The sequence below is a fragment of the Salvelinus fontinalis genome, unplaced genomic scaffold, assembly GCF_029448725.1.
Source record: "Salvelinus fontinalis isolate EN_2023a unplaced genomic scaffold, ASM2944872v1 scaffold_0040, whole genome shotgun sequence".
In the NCBI taxonomy this organism is placed as follows: domain Eukaryota; kingdom Metazoa; phylum Chordata; class Actinopteri; order Salmoniformes; family Salmonidae; genus Salvelinus; species Salvelinus fontinalis.
The window spans coordinates 501,049-514,571 of NW_026600249.1; the positions used below are offsets into that span (position 1 = coordinate 501,049).

Below are 13,523 nucleotides of genomic sequence, written 5' to 3' on the forward strand. Positions count from 1 at the left end.
TGCTGTCTGTCTGTCTCCCTGTCTGCTGTCTGTCTGTCTCCCTGTCTGCGGTCTTCCTGTCTGCTGTCTGTCTGTCTCCCTGTCTGCTGTCTGTCTGTCTCCCTGTCTGCTGTCTGTCTGTCTCCCTGTCTGCTGTCTTCCTGTCTCCCTGTCTGCTGTCTTCCTGTCTTCCTGTCTCCCTGTCTGCTGTCTGTCTGTCTCCCTGTCTGCTGTCTTCCTGTCTTCCTGTCTCCCTGTCTGCTGTCTGTCTGTCTCCCTGTCTGCTGTCTGTCTCACTGTCTCCTGTCTGTCTGTCTGTCTGCTGTCTTCCTGTCTCCCTGTCTGCTGTCTGTCTGTCTCCCTGTCTGCTGTCTGTCTGTCTCCCTGTCTGCTGTCTGTCTGTCTCCCTGTCTTCCTGTCTGCTGTCTATCTTTCTCCCTGTCTGCTGTCTGTCTGTCTCCCTGTCTGCTGTCTGTCTGTCTTCCTGTCTCCCTGTCTGCTGTCTCCTGTCTGTCTGCATCAGAGTGGGAGAGATAGTCCTGTCTAGCTGTATCAGAGTGAGAAAGATAGTCCTGTCTGTCTGCATCAGAGTGGGAGAGATAGTCCTGTCTGTCTGCATCAGAGTGGGAGAGATAGTCCTGTCTGTCTGCATCAGAGTGGGAGAGATAGTCCTGTCTGTCTGCATCACAGTGGGAGAGATAATCCTGTCTGTCTGCATCAGAGTGGGAGAGTTAGTCCTGTCTGTCTGCATCAGAGTGGGAGAGATAATCCTGGCAGTCTGCATCAGAGTGGGAGAGATAGTCCTGTCTGTCTGCATCAGAGTGGGAGAGATAATCCTGTCTGTCTGCATCAGAGTGGGAGAGATAGTCCTGTCTGTCTGCATCAGAGTGGGAGAGATAGTCCTGTCTGTCTGCATCAGAGTGAGAGAGATAGTCCTGTCTGTCTGCATCATAGTGGGAGAGATAGTCCTGTCTGTCTGCATCAGAGTGAGAGAGATAATCCTGGCAGTTGGTGTAAATGATGATAAATGAAGTGAAGGATAATGACGTCTTCCAGACAGCTAGACTCATTTCCCTCTCTCTCTTTCTCTCTCTCCTATATCTCTCTTTCTTCCTCTTTGTCTCTCTTTCTCTCCATCTCTCTCTCCATCTCTCTCTCCATCTCTCTGTCTCTGTCTCTGTCTCTGTCTCTGTCTCTCTCTGTCTCTCTCTGTCTCTCTCTGTCTCTCTCTCTCTCTCCCTCTCTCTCTCTCTCTCTCTCTCTCTCTCTCTCTCCCTCTCCCTCTCCCTCTTCCTCTCTCTCTCTCTCTCTCTCTCTGTCTCTCTCTCTCTCTATCGTCTCTCTCTCCGCCACATATACATCCGTCATTATCACAATTTATAGTCCCACATCAATAGAATAGTGACTCAGAAAGATAGCAATTAAAGGAGTTAAGATAATCCCAGGGCCTCTGGATGAACATTTATCATTAAATGTTTTGCTCACTGTGTATATTTCTACTACAGCTACACTACTGAAACACTTTGACTATAACAGCTGAACATGTATGAACTGGGGTGGAGGGTGTTGGATAACCACACTATACCAGTGATATGAGATGACAGCAGTCACATCACAGACAGATATGGAATACGTCCCAAATGGGACCCTATTCCCCACATAGTGCACTGCTTTAGACCAGAGGCCCTGGGAGGCCAAGACCCTTCACTTGAGGCTCTGGGAGGCCAAGACCCTTCACTTCAGAGGCCCTGGGAGGCCCAATACCCTTCACTCTAGAGGCCCTGGGAGGCCCAAGACCCTTCACTTGAGGCCCTGGGAGGCCCTAGACCCTTCACTCTAGAGGCCCTGGGAGGCCCAAGACCCTTCACTCTAGAGGCCCTGGGAGGCCCAAGACCCTTCACTTCAGAGGCCCTGGGAGGCCCGAGATTCTTCAACCCAGAGGCCCTGGGAGGCCAAGACCCTTCACTCCAGAGGCCCTGGGAGGCCAAGACCCTTCACTCCAGAGGCCCTGGGAGGCCAAGACCCTTCACTTGAGGCCCTGGGAGGCCAAGACCCTTCACTCCAGAGGCCCTGGGAGGCCCAAGACCCTTCACTCCAGAGGCCCTGGGAGGCCCAAGACCCTTCACTCCAGAGGCCCTGGGAGGCCCAAGACCCTTCACTTCAGAGGCCCTGGGAGGCCAGAGACCCTTCACTCCAGAGGCCCTGGGAGGCCAGAGACCCTTCACTCCAGAGGCCCTGGGAGGCCCAAGACCCTTCACTCTAGAGGCCCTGGGAGGCCCAAGACCCTTCACTCCAGAGGCCCTGGGAGGCCCAAGACCCTTCACTCCAGAGGCCCTGGGAGGCCAGAGACCCTTCACTCCAGAGGCCCTGGGAGGCCCAAGACCCTTCACTCCAGAGGCCCTGGGAGGCTGAAGACCCTTCACTCCAGAGGCCCTGGGAGGCCCGAGACCCTTCACTCTAGAGGCCCTGGGAGGCCAGAGACCCTTCACTCCAGAGGCCCTGGGAGGCCAAGACCCTTCACTTCAGAGGCCCTGGGAGGCCCAAGACCCTTCACTCCAGAGGCCCTGGGAGGTCCAAGACCCTTCACTCCAGAGGCCCTGGGAGGCCAGAGACCCTTCACTCCAGAGGCCCTGGGAGGCTGAAGACCCTTCACTCCAGAGGCCCTGGGAGGCCAGAAACCCTTCACTCCAGAGGCCCTGGGAGGCCCAAGACCCTTCACTCCAGAGGCCCTGGGAGGCCAGAGACCCTTCACTCCAGAGGCCCTGGGAGGCCAGAGACCCTTCACTCCAGAGGCCCTGGGAGGCCCAAGACCCTTCACTCCAGAGGCCCTGGGAGGCTGAAGACCCTTCACTCCAGAGGCCCTGGGAGGCTGAAGACCCTTCACTCCAGAGGCCCTGGGAGGCCCGAGACCCTTCACTCTAGAGGCCCTGGGAGGCCAGAGACCCTTCACTCCAGAGGCCCTGGGAGGCCCGAGACCCTTCACTCTAGAGGCCCTGGGAGGCCCGAGACCCTTCACTCTAGAGGCCCTGGGAGGCCCGAGACCCTTCACTCCAGAGGCCCTGGGAGGCCCGAGACCCTTCACTCCAGAGGCCCTGGGAGGCTGAAGACCCTTCACTCCAGAGGCCCTGGGAGGCCAGAGACCCTTCACTCCAGAGGCCCTGGGAGGCCCAAGACCGTTCAGTCCAGAGTTCCTGGTCAGCAATGCATTGTTCACAGTGTTACGGCGTCACTGCAGCCTGGGGTTCGATCCCAGGCTGTGTCATTACCGGCTGTGATCGGGAGTCCCATAGGGCAGCGCATAATTGGCCAGCGTCGTCCGGGTTAAGAGAGGGTTTGGCCAAGGGGGCTTTACATGGCTCATCGCACTCTAGCGACTCCTTGTGGTGGGCCGGGCGCCTGCAGGCTGATTTCGGTCGTCATGTTGAACGGTGTTTCCTCTGACACATTGGTGCAGCTGGCTTCCGAGTTAAGTGGGCATTGTGTTAAGAAGCGTAGCTTGGTGGGTCATGTTTCGGATGACGCATGAATCGACCTTCGCTTCTCCCGAGCCACATTGGGGAGTCGCAGGGATGAGACAAGATCGTAATCACAAAACCAGGGAGGAAAAAGGTGCCATCTGGGACGTGAGTCTGAACACATAGTGAACTAGCTGGAGGACAGACTGAGACCAGAGCTGACAGACCCAGAGACCCAGTACAACAGACAACATCATGTCACAACACAACAGCTGAACCAGAGAGAAATACCCACAGGGAACAGAAACAATAAAACAGTCAACAACTCTGATTGAAAGTCCCAGCTGTTCCAGCTGCTAACGCCTAGTGATTTCTCCTGCTTCGGTTTGCATGGCGGCAGAGAGAAGAGAAGGCATGCTGCCCCAGGGGACCTTGGGAAAGAAATGCCCTCTTACCATTATGAAAACGCCAGAGTAACATATAGAGATACAGACGGCCTGCACCCTATTCCCTATGTAGGGCACTACTTTAGACCCTAGCACTATAAGCCCTGGTCAAAAGTAGTGCACTATATATATATGCCATCTTAACCATGGCGATAGAGTCATCTTAGTCATGGTGACGATGGTGTGTTACTATGGTAATAAAATGCCATTCGTCCTTGACTTTACCACGGTAACAATGTCATTAGAGTGATAGACTGATACGGTGGGGACATAAACAAAGAAAATGTAGATGAAATTGGAGGGAAATGACTGTGACATCAGGATGACATGAGAGTGAGTGACTGACTCCAGAATAAAAATGACTTGGAAATGGATTTGGTTTCTGTGGTGTATGTTGATGAATAAGTGTGTGTGTGTGTGTGTGTGTGTGTGTGTCTACCTGTGTGTGTGTGTGTGTGTGTGTGTGTGTGTGTGTGTGTGTGTGTGTGTGTGTGTGTGTGTGTGTGTGTGTGTGTGCGTGCGTGCGTGCGTGCGTGCGTGCGTGCGTGCGTGCGTGCGTGCGTGTGTGTGTGTGTGTGTACCTGTTGGGAGTAGCGTTGTTGGGTCTGGATGGTGAAGTGTTCCTCCTGCTTGACGATGGTCCGAGGCAGAGTCTCTACTTCCTGGATGGCCTCCATGGTTACGCCCTGAGGCAGCACTTGGAACAGAGACGTTATGTACATGATGACTGACTTCTTATCAGGGTGCAGCACCGCCACATCTAGAGGGGGAGAGGGGAGGGAGAGAATGAGAGAGGGGGGAGGGAGAGGGAGACAGAGAGGGAAGATGAGGGTGAGGGGGATAGAGGAGAGAGAGAGAGAGGAGAGGGAGAGAGAGAGGAGAGAGACAGAGAGAGGGGAGAGAGATAGAGTGAGACAGAGAAAGAATATAGGAGAGAGAGGAGCATGGATGGAAAAAGAGAGAGAGGTTCGACTCAGTACCACTGACCACTAGACAATAAAACCCACTGAGAAGAGAGAGGAGTGCAGTGAAGGAGTGTAGAAGACAGTAGTGTGTGTTTAAAGGTTCCTGTAGGTTCAGCAGGGTTAACATCTATGATTCATCAAAGAAGAAACCAGACGGGTCTACATCCTATATGGAACCCTATTCCCTTTACAGTGCACTATAGGGATCATAGAGCTCTGGTCTAAAGTAGTGCACTATATAGGGAATAGGGTGCTATTTGGGACGCAGTGAGTGAGACATATCATCGGTGACACGTCCTATAAAATCCTGGAGGATATGAACCATTAGAGGTATACAGCATTATCATCTATAATAAGGTTTACAGCATTATCATCTCTAATAAGGTTTACAGCATTACCATCTCTCACAAGGTTTACAGCATTATCATTTCTCACAAGGTTTACAGCATTATCATCTCTCGTAAGGTTTACAGCATTACCATCTCTCGTAAGGTTTACAGCATTACCATCTCTCGTAAGGTTTACAGCATTATCATTTCTCACACGGTTTACAGCATTATCATCTCTCGTAAGGTTTACAGCATTATCTTCTCTGATAAAGTTTACAGCGTTATCATCTCTCATTAGGTTTACAGCATTATCGTCTCTCATAAGGTTTACAGCATTACCATCTCTCACAAGGTTTACAGCATTATCATTTCTCACAAGGTTTACAGCATTATCATCTCTCGTAAGGTTTACAGCATTACCATCTCTCGTAAGGTTTACAGCATTACCATCTCTCGTAAGGTTTACAGCATTATCATTTCTCACAAGGTTTACAGCATTATCATCTCTCGTAAGGTTTACAGCATTATCTTCTCTAATAAAGTTTACAGCATTATCATCTCTCATTAGGTTTACAGCATTATCGTCTCTCGTAAGGTTTACAGCATTATCATCTCGCATAAGGTTTACAACATTATCATATCCCATAAGGTTTACAGCATTATCATCTCTGATAAGGTGTACAGCATTATCATCTCTCATAAGGTTTACAGCATTATCATCTCTCATAAGGTTTACATCATTATCATCTCTCATAAGCTCTCTTGAAGTGTCCATGTTCTTTATCTATAAGAGGGTTCATGTCTGGGTCTGTCTGAGTGACATGTCCTGCAGCAGCAGTGTCTGTTTAGTATGGATCCACCTTTTATTTTCCACCCTTCTCTCTCTCTCTCTCTCTCTCTCTCTCTCTCTCTCTCTCTCTCTCTCTCTCTCTCTCTCTCTCTGTCTCTCTCTCTCTCTCTCTCTCTCTCTCTCTCTCTCTCTCTCTCTCTCTCTCTCTCTCTCTCTCTCTCTCTCTCTCTTTCTCTCTCTCTCTCCCTCTTTCTCCTGCTCTCTCTCTCAATTCAATTTAGTTCAAGGGGCTTTATTGGCATGGGAAATATATGTTAACATTGCCAAAGCAAGTGAAGTAGATAATACACAAAACTGAAATAAACAATAAAATGAACAGTAAACATTTCACTCACAGAAGTTCCAAAATAATACAGACATTTCAAATGTCATATTATGTCTATCTACAGTGTTGTAACGATGTGCAAATAGTAAAGTACAAAAGGGAAAATAAATCATCATAAATATGGGTTGTATTTACAATGGTGTTTGTTCTTCACTGGTTGCCCTTTACTTGTGGCAACAGGTCACAAATCTTGCTGCTGTGATGGCACACTGTGGTATTTCACCCAGTAGATATGGGATTTTATCGAATTCTTTATGGATCTGTGTAATCTGAGGGAAATATGTGTCTCTAATATGGTCATACATTGGGCAGGAGGTTAGGAAGTGCAGCTCAGTTTCCACCTCATTTTGTGGGCAGTGTGCACATAGCCTGTCTTCTCTTGAGAGCCAGGTCTGCCTACGGCAGCCTTTCTCAATAGCAAGGCTATGCTCACTGAGTCTGTACATAGTCAAAGCTTTCCTTCATTTTGGTTCAGTCACAGTGGTCAGGTATTCTGTGACTGTGTAGTCTCTGTTTAGGGCCAAATAGCATTCTAGTTTGCTCAGTTTTTTTGTTAATTCTTTCCAATGTGTCAAGTAATTCTCTTTTTGTTTTCTCATGATTTGGTTGGGTCTAATTGTGTTGCTGTCCTGAGACTCTTGTGGGGTCTGTTTGTGTTTGTGAACAGAGCGCCAGGACCAGCTTGCGTAGGGGACTCTTCTCCAGGTTCATCTCTCTGTAGGTGATGGCTTTGTTATGGAAGGTTTGGGAATCGTTTTAGGTGGTTGTAGAATTTAACGGCTCTTTTCTGGATTTTGATAATTAACGGGTATCGGCCTAATTCTCATCTGCATGCATTATTTCTCCTACTCTCTCTCTCTCTTTCTCCTACACTCTCTCGTTCTCCTACTCTCTCTCTCTTTCTCCTACTCTCTCGTTCTCCTGCTCGCTCTTTCTCCTACTCTCTCGTTCTCCTGCTCTCTCTTTCTCCTACTCTCTCTTTCTCCTACTCCCTCTCTCTCTTTCTCCTACTCCCTCTCTCTCTTTCTCCTACTCCCTCTCTCTTTCTCCTACTCTCCCTCTCTCTTTCTCCTAATCCCTCTCTCGTTCTCCTGCTCTCTCTTTCTCCTACTCTCTCTCGTTCTACTCTCTCTCGTTCTACTACTCTCTCTTCTCCTACTCCCTCTCTCTTTCTCCTACTCTCTCTATCTCTTTCTCCTACTCTCTCTCTCTCTCTTTCTCCTACTCCCTCTCCCTTTCTCCTAATCCCTCTCTCGTTCTCCTACTCTCTCTCTCTTTCTCCTAATCTCTCTCTTTCTCCTACTCTTTCTCTCTCTTTCTCCTAATCCCTCTCTCGTTCTCCTACTCTCTCTCTCTCTTTCTCCTACTCTCTCTCTCTTTCTCCTAATCTCTCTCGTTCTCCTACTCTCCCTCTCTCTTTCTCCTAATCCCTCTCTCGTTCTCCTACTCTCTCTCTCTTTCTCCTAATCTCTCTCTTTCTCCTACTCTTTCTCTCTCTTTCTCCTAATCCCTCTCTCGTTCTCCTACTCTCTCTATCTCTTTCTCCTACTCTCTCTCTCTTTCTCCTAATCTCTCTCGTTCTCCTACTCTCTCTATCTCTTTCTCCTACTCTCTCTCTCTCTTTCTCCTACTCCCTCTCTCTTTCTCCTACTCCCTCACTCGTTCTCATACTCCCTCTCTCTTTCTCCTAATCCCTCTCTTGTTCTCCTACTCTCTCTATCTCTTTCTCCTACTCTCTCTCTCTCTTTCTCCTAATCTCTCTCTTTCTCCTACTCCCTCTCTTTCTCCTACTCTCTCTCTCTCTTTCTCCTAATCTCTCTCTTTCTCCTACTCCCTCTCTTTCTTCTACTCTCTCTGTCTCTCACCTCTACATCTATCTCTATATGAGAACACACATAGGTTTTAATGTACTGGTATGAGAGGGTTTATGTCCCTGCCTGCAGCAGAAATGTGTGTCTGTATTCTGTCTGTAGTCTGTCTGAATCCTGTCTGAATCCTGTCTGTATTCTGTATAAGATGCTCCGTGGTCTATTTATACCTCTGTGTTTATTGCCTCATTCAGCCTGCTAATAACCTGGCCGACAGGAACCATTTGATATCTCATTACTGCTGATGAGACTCAATCACATCGACACAATCATCACAGACATGGCACTGCTTCCTCTCTTTCCCTCGTTCTCTCTCTCATCACAGACATATAACTCTCTCTCCCTCTATACTCTCTACCTCCTTCTCTCTCTCTGTCTCTACAGTACCTTTCTTCTCCACCTCTACCTCTCTCTAATCCTCTCTTCCTCTAGCTCATTCTAATAACCTATTCTTCTCCCTCTCTTAATCTTCCTCTCATGCTCTCTCCTTCACTTCCTCTCTATATCCCCCTCATCCTCTACCTCTACCTCTCATCCTCTACCTCTACCTCTCATCCTCTACCTCTACCTCTCTCTACCTCTCATCCTCATCCTCTACCTCTCTCTACCTCTCATCCTCTACCTCTCTCTACCTCTCATCCTCTACCTCTCTCTACCTCTCATCCTCTACCTCTCTCTACCTCTCATCCTCTACCTCTCTCTACCTCTCATCCTCTACCTCTACCTCTCTCTACCTCTCATCCTCTACCTCTACCTCTCATCCTCTACCTCTACCTCTCATCCTCTACCTCTCCCTCTCATCATCTACCTCTACCTCTCTCTACCTCTCATCCTCTACCTCTACCTCTCGCTACCTCTCTACCTCTATCTCTACCTCTCTCTACCTCTCATCCTCTACCTCTCCCTCTCATCATCTACTTCTCCCTCTCTCTACCTCTCATCCTCTACCTCTCCCTCTCCCTCTCTCTACCTCTCATCCTCTACGTCTCCCTCTCTCTACTTCTCATCCTCTACCTCTCCTTCTCATCCTCTATATCACTCCCTCTCTACCTCTCATCCTCTATCTCACTCCCTCCCATCCTCTATCTCACTCCCTCTCTACCTCTCATCCTCTATCTCACTCCCTCTCTACCTCTACCTCTCATCCTCTATCTCACTCCCTCTCTACCTCTCATCCTCTATCTCAGTCCCTCTCTACCTCTATCTCACCCCCTCTCTACCTCTATCTCACTCCCTCTCTACCTCTACCTCTCATCTATCTCTCTCCCTCTCATCCTCCCTTCCTCTCTAGTCATGATGACGTTCAGAGGGACACATCATTGCACTAGAAAACAATGCCTCATCTATACAGAGCTGTGTGGAGTTGTAGCTGGCTGACATGCTGCTAGACTGCAGCCACATCTGCCTTCATTAAGACCGTATCCACCAGCCACTGTAATGGATGGCAGAGCAGTTAATAAAGAGCAGAGTAATTGATGCCAGAGTCATCGATCACACCGCCTGTTTTCCCAGCACTGTTACTGCACAAAAGTTGAACTATTTTCCACTTGAGACGCCTGGAGCGCTTTGCCAAAAAATAGTCCACCCACACGATCTGAAAACAGTGGAATTAAAGGCTTCAGTGGTACTTTGAAGAGACTCAACCCCCCCTCGCCTAATCCATCACACAGAGGTAGCTGGAGACCAGAATAATGGAAACCATAGAAACTGATGGATGGCAGGGTGGTGTGTTGAGCCCAGAGGGAAGATAAGCTGTTGGTAAACGGAGACAGAGTGCCGTTCAGTTGATGGTGAGGCTTCTTTATTTGGCAGAATCACACAAGGGGTCTGAAACTGCCCTCTACTACAAATATAGTCAACTACTTTTGAGTGAGTCCATATGTGGGTCCTGGTCAAAAGTAGTGCACAACACAGGGAATAGGGTGCCATTTAGGACATAGCCCAACTAATACCCTATTCCCTATATTGTGCACTACTTTAGACCAGGGACATATTTCCTATATAGTGCACTACTTTAGACTAGGGCCCTATTCCCTATATAGTGCACTACTTTAGACCAGGGCCCTATTCCCTATATAGTGCACTACTTTAGACCAGGGCCCTATACCCTATATAGTACACTACTTTAGACCAGGGTCATATTTAGGATGCACACTTGTCTTTATAGTCTCCCATCGGAGTGTGAGGTAGCTAGCCATGTTAATGAAGGCCACAGCTGCAGCTCCAACAGGCTCTGCGCTGATTCAGTCTGTTCAGTAGACAGACAGACATCACCACAACATCCCTCAGCCCCTAGCCTCAACAACCCTCTCTCTCTCTCTCCGTGTCCCTACTCTCACCACCTCTCTCTCTCTCCGTGTCCCTACACTCACCACCTCTCTCTCTCTCTCTCTCTCGCTCCGTGTCCCTACACTCACCACCACTCTCTCTCTCTCTCTCTCTCTCTCTCGCTCCGTGTCCCTACGCTCACCACCTCTCTCTCTCTCTCTCTCTCTCTCTCTCTCCGTGTTCCTACACTCACCACCTCTCTCTCTCTCTCTCTCTCTCTGTGTCCCTACACTCACCACCTCTCTCTCTCTCTCCGTGTTCCTACACTCACCACCTCTCTCTCTCTCTCCGTGTCCCTACACTCACCACCTCTCTCTCTCTCTCTCTCTCTGTGTCCCTACACTCACCACCTCTCTCTCTCTCTCTCTGTGTCCCTACACTCACCACCTCTCTCTCTCTCTCCGTGTTCCTACACTCACCACCTCTCTCTCTCTCTCCGTGTCCCTACACTCACCACCTCTCTCTCTCTCTCTGTGTCCCTACACTCACCACCTCTCTCTCTCTCTCCGTGTCCCTACACTCACCACCTCTCTCTCTCTCTCTCTCTGTGTCCCTACACTCACCACCTCTCTCTCTCTCTCTCTCTCCGTGTTCCTACACTCACCACCTCTCTCTCTCTCTCCGTGTCCCTACACTCACCACCTCTCTCTCTCTCTCCGTGTCCCTACACTCACCACCTGTGTCTGTCTGTCTGTCTGTCTGTCTGTCTGTCTGTCTGTCTGTCTCTGTGCCCCTAGCTTCATCAACCCTTTCTCTTGGAAACTTTCAACACTCTAGAAATAGTTGTATACCCTTCCCCAGATATACAGTACCAGTGAAAAGTTCGGACACACCTACTCATTCAAGGGTTTTTCTTTGTTTATACTATTTTCTTTGTTTATACTATTTACTATTTTCGCCATCGTAGAATAATAGTGAATACATAAAAACTATGAAATAACACATATGGAATCAGGTAGTAACCAAAAAAGTGTTAAACAAATCAAAATATATTTTAGATTTTAGATTCTTCAAAGTAGCCACCCTTTGTACTCTTTGCATTCTCTCAATCAGCTTCACCTGGAATGGTTTTCCAACAGTCTTGAAGGAGTTCCCACATATGCTGAGCACTTGTTGGCTGCTTTTCTCCACTCTGCGATCCAACTCATCCCAAACCATCTCAATTGGGTTGAGGTCGGGTGATTGTGGAGGACAGGTCATCTGATGCAGCACTCCATCCCTCTCCTTCTTGGTCAAATAGCCCTTACACAGCCTGGAGGTGTGTTGGGTCATTGTCCTGTTGAAAAACAAATGATAGTCCCACTAAGCGCAAACCAGATGGGATGGCGTATCGCTGCTGAATGCTGAGGTAGCCATGCTGGTAAAGAGTGCCTTGGATTCTAAATAAATCACTGACAGTGTCACCAGCAAAGCACCCCCACACCATCACACCTCCTCCTCCATGCTTCATGGTGGGAACCACACACACGGAGATCATCCGTTCATCAACTCTGCGTCTCACAAAGACACAGCGGTTGGAAACAAAAATCGCAAATTTGAACTCATCAGACCAAACGACAGATTTCCATCGGTCTAATGTCCATTGCTCATGTTTCTTGGCCCAAGCAAGTCTCTTCTTATTATTGGTGTCCTTTAGTAGTGGTTTCTTTTCAGCAATTTGACCATGAAGGCCTGATTCACGCAGTCTCCTCTGAACAGTTGATGTTGATATGCGTCTGTTACTTGAACTCTGCAATCTGAGGTGCAGTTAACTCTAATGAACTTGTCCTCTACATCAGAGGCAACTCTGGGTCTTCCTTTCCTGTGGTGGTCCTCATGAGAGCCAGTTTCATCATAGTGCTTGATGGTTTTTGTAACTGCCCTTGAAGAAACGTTCAAAGTTCTTGAAATGTTCCGCAATTACTGACCTTCATGTCTTAAAGTAATGATGGACTGTTGTTTCTCTTTGCTTATTTGAGCTGTTCTTGCCATAATATGAACTTGGTCTTTTACCAAATAGGGCTATCTTCTGTATACCCCCCCTACCTTGTCACAACACAACTGATTGGCTCAAACGCATTAAGGAGGAAAGAAATTCCAAAGATGTACTTTTAACAAGGCATACCTGTTAATTGAAATGCATTCCAGGTGACGACTTCATGAAGCTGGTTGAGAGAATGCCAGAGTGTAAAAATCTGTCATCAAGGCAAAGGGTGGCTACTTTGAAGAATCTCAAATGTAAAATGTATTTGTTTGAACACTTTTTTGGTTACTACGTGATTCCATATGTGTTATTTCATAGTTTTGATGTCTACAATGTAGAAAATAGTAAAAATAAAGAAAAACCCTTGAAGGAGTAGGTGTGTCCAAACCTTTGACATCATGATACTGTATACCTCATCACATTCTATCAGAGATCTACAGACAGTTCCATGGACTTCATGGTAGTTTCTGCTCTGACATGCACTGTCAACTGTGGGTCTCTCTCTCTCTCTCTCTCTCTCTCTCTCTCTCTCTCTCTCTCTCTCTCTCTCTCTCTCTCTCTTTTTTTCTCTTTCCCTCTGTCTCTCTCTTCCCATGTCTCTCTCTCTCTTTCCCTCTCTGTCTCTCTTTCCCTCTCTCTCTCTCTTTCCCTCTCTGTCTCTCTCTCTCTCTGTCTCCCTCTCTCTCTCTCTCTTTCTCTTTCCCTCTGTCTCTCTTTCCCTCTCTCTCTCTCTCTCTGTCTCTCTTTCCCTCTCTCTCTCTCTCTCTGTCTCTCTTTCCCTCTCTCTCTTTCTTTCCCTCTCTGTCTCTCTCTCTCTGTCTCTCTGTCTCTCTCTCTGTCTCTCTCTGTCTCTCTCTCGGTCTCTCTGAGGACAAACGAGGTAGTAGTGAGGGCAGTCTGCGTCCCTGACTGTAACCCTACAGATCTGTCTCCCTGATAATAACTGACAGAGACAGATCACATTGAGAACATCACATATCACACACACTGCCACCAGAGCAATATACATGTATAA

At 48.2% G+C, this 13,523-nt stretch overlaps 1 protein-coding gene across 1 annotated transcript in view; it reads right to left on the reverse strand.

The window, feature by feature from the left end:
- The window catches only part of LOC129842429 (dystrophin-like), a gene marked incomplete at both ends in the record, with an annotated part of 185,041 nt that overhangs the window by 141,941 nt on the left and 29,577 nt on the right, over positions 1-13,523 (reverse strand). Inside the window, 1 exon segment of the mRNA XM_055910991.1 lies at positions 4,462-4,640. Coding sequence (XP_055766966.1) covers positions 4,462-4,640 — 179 coding nt within the window.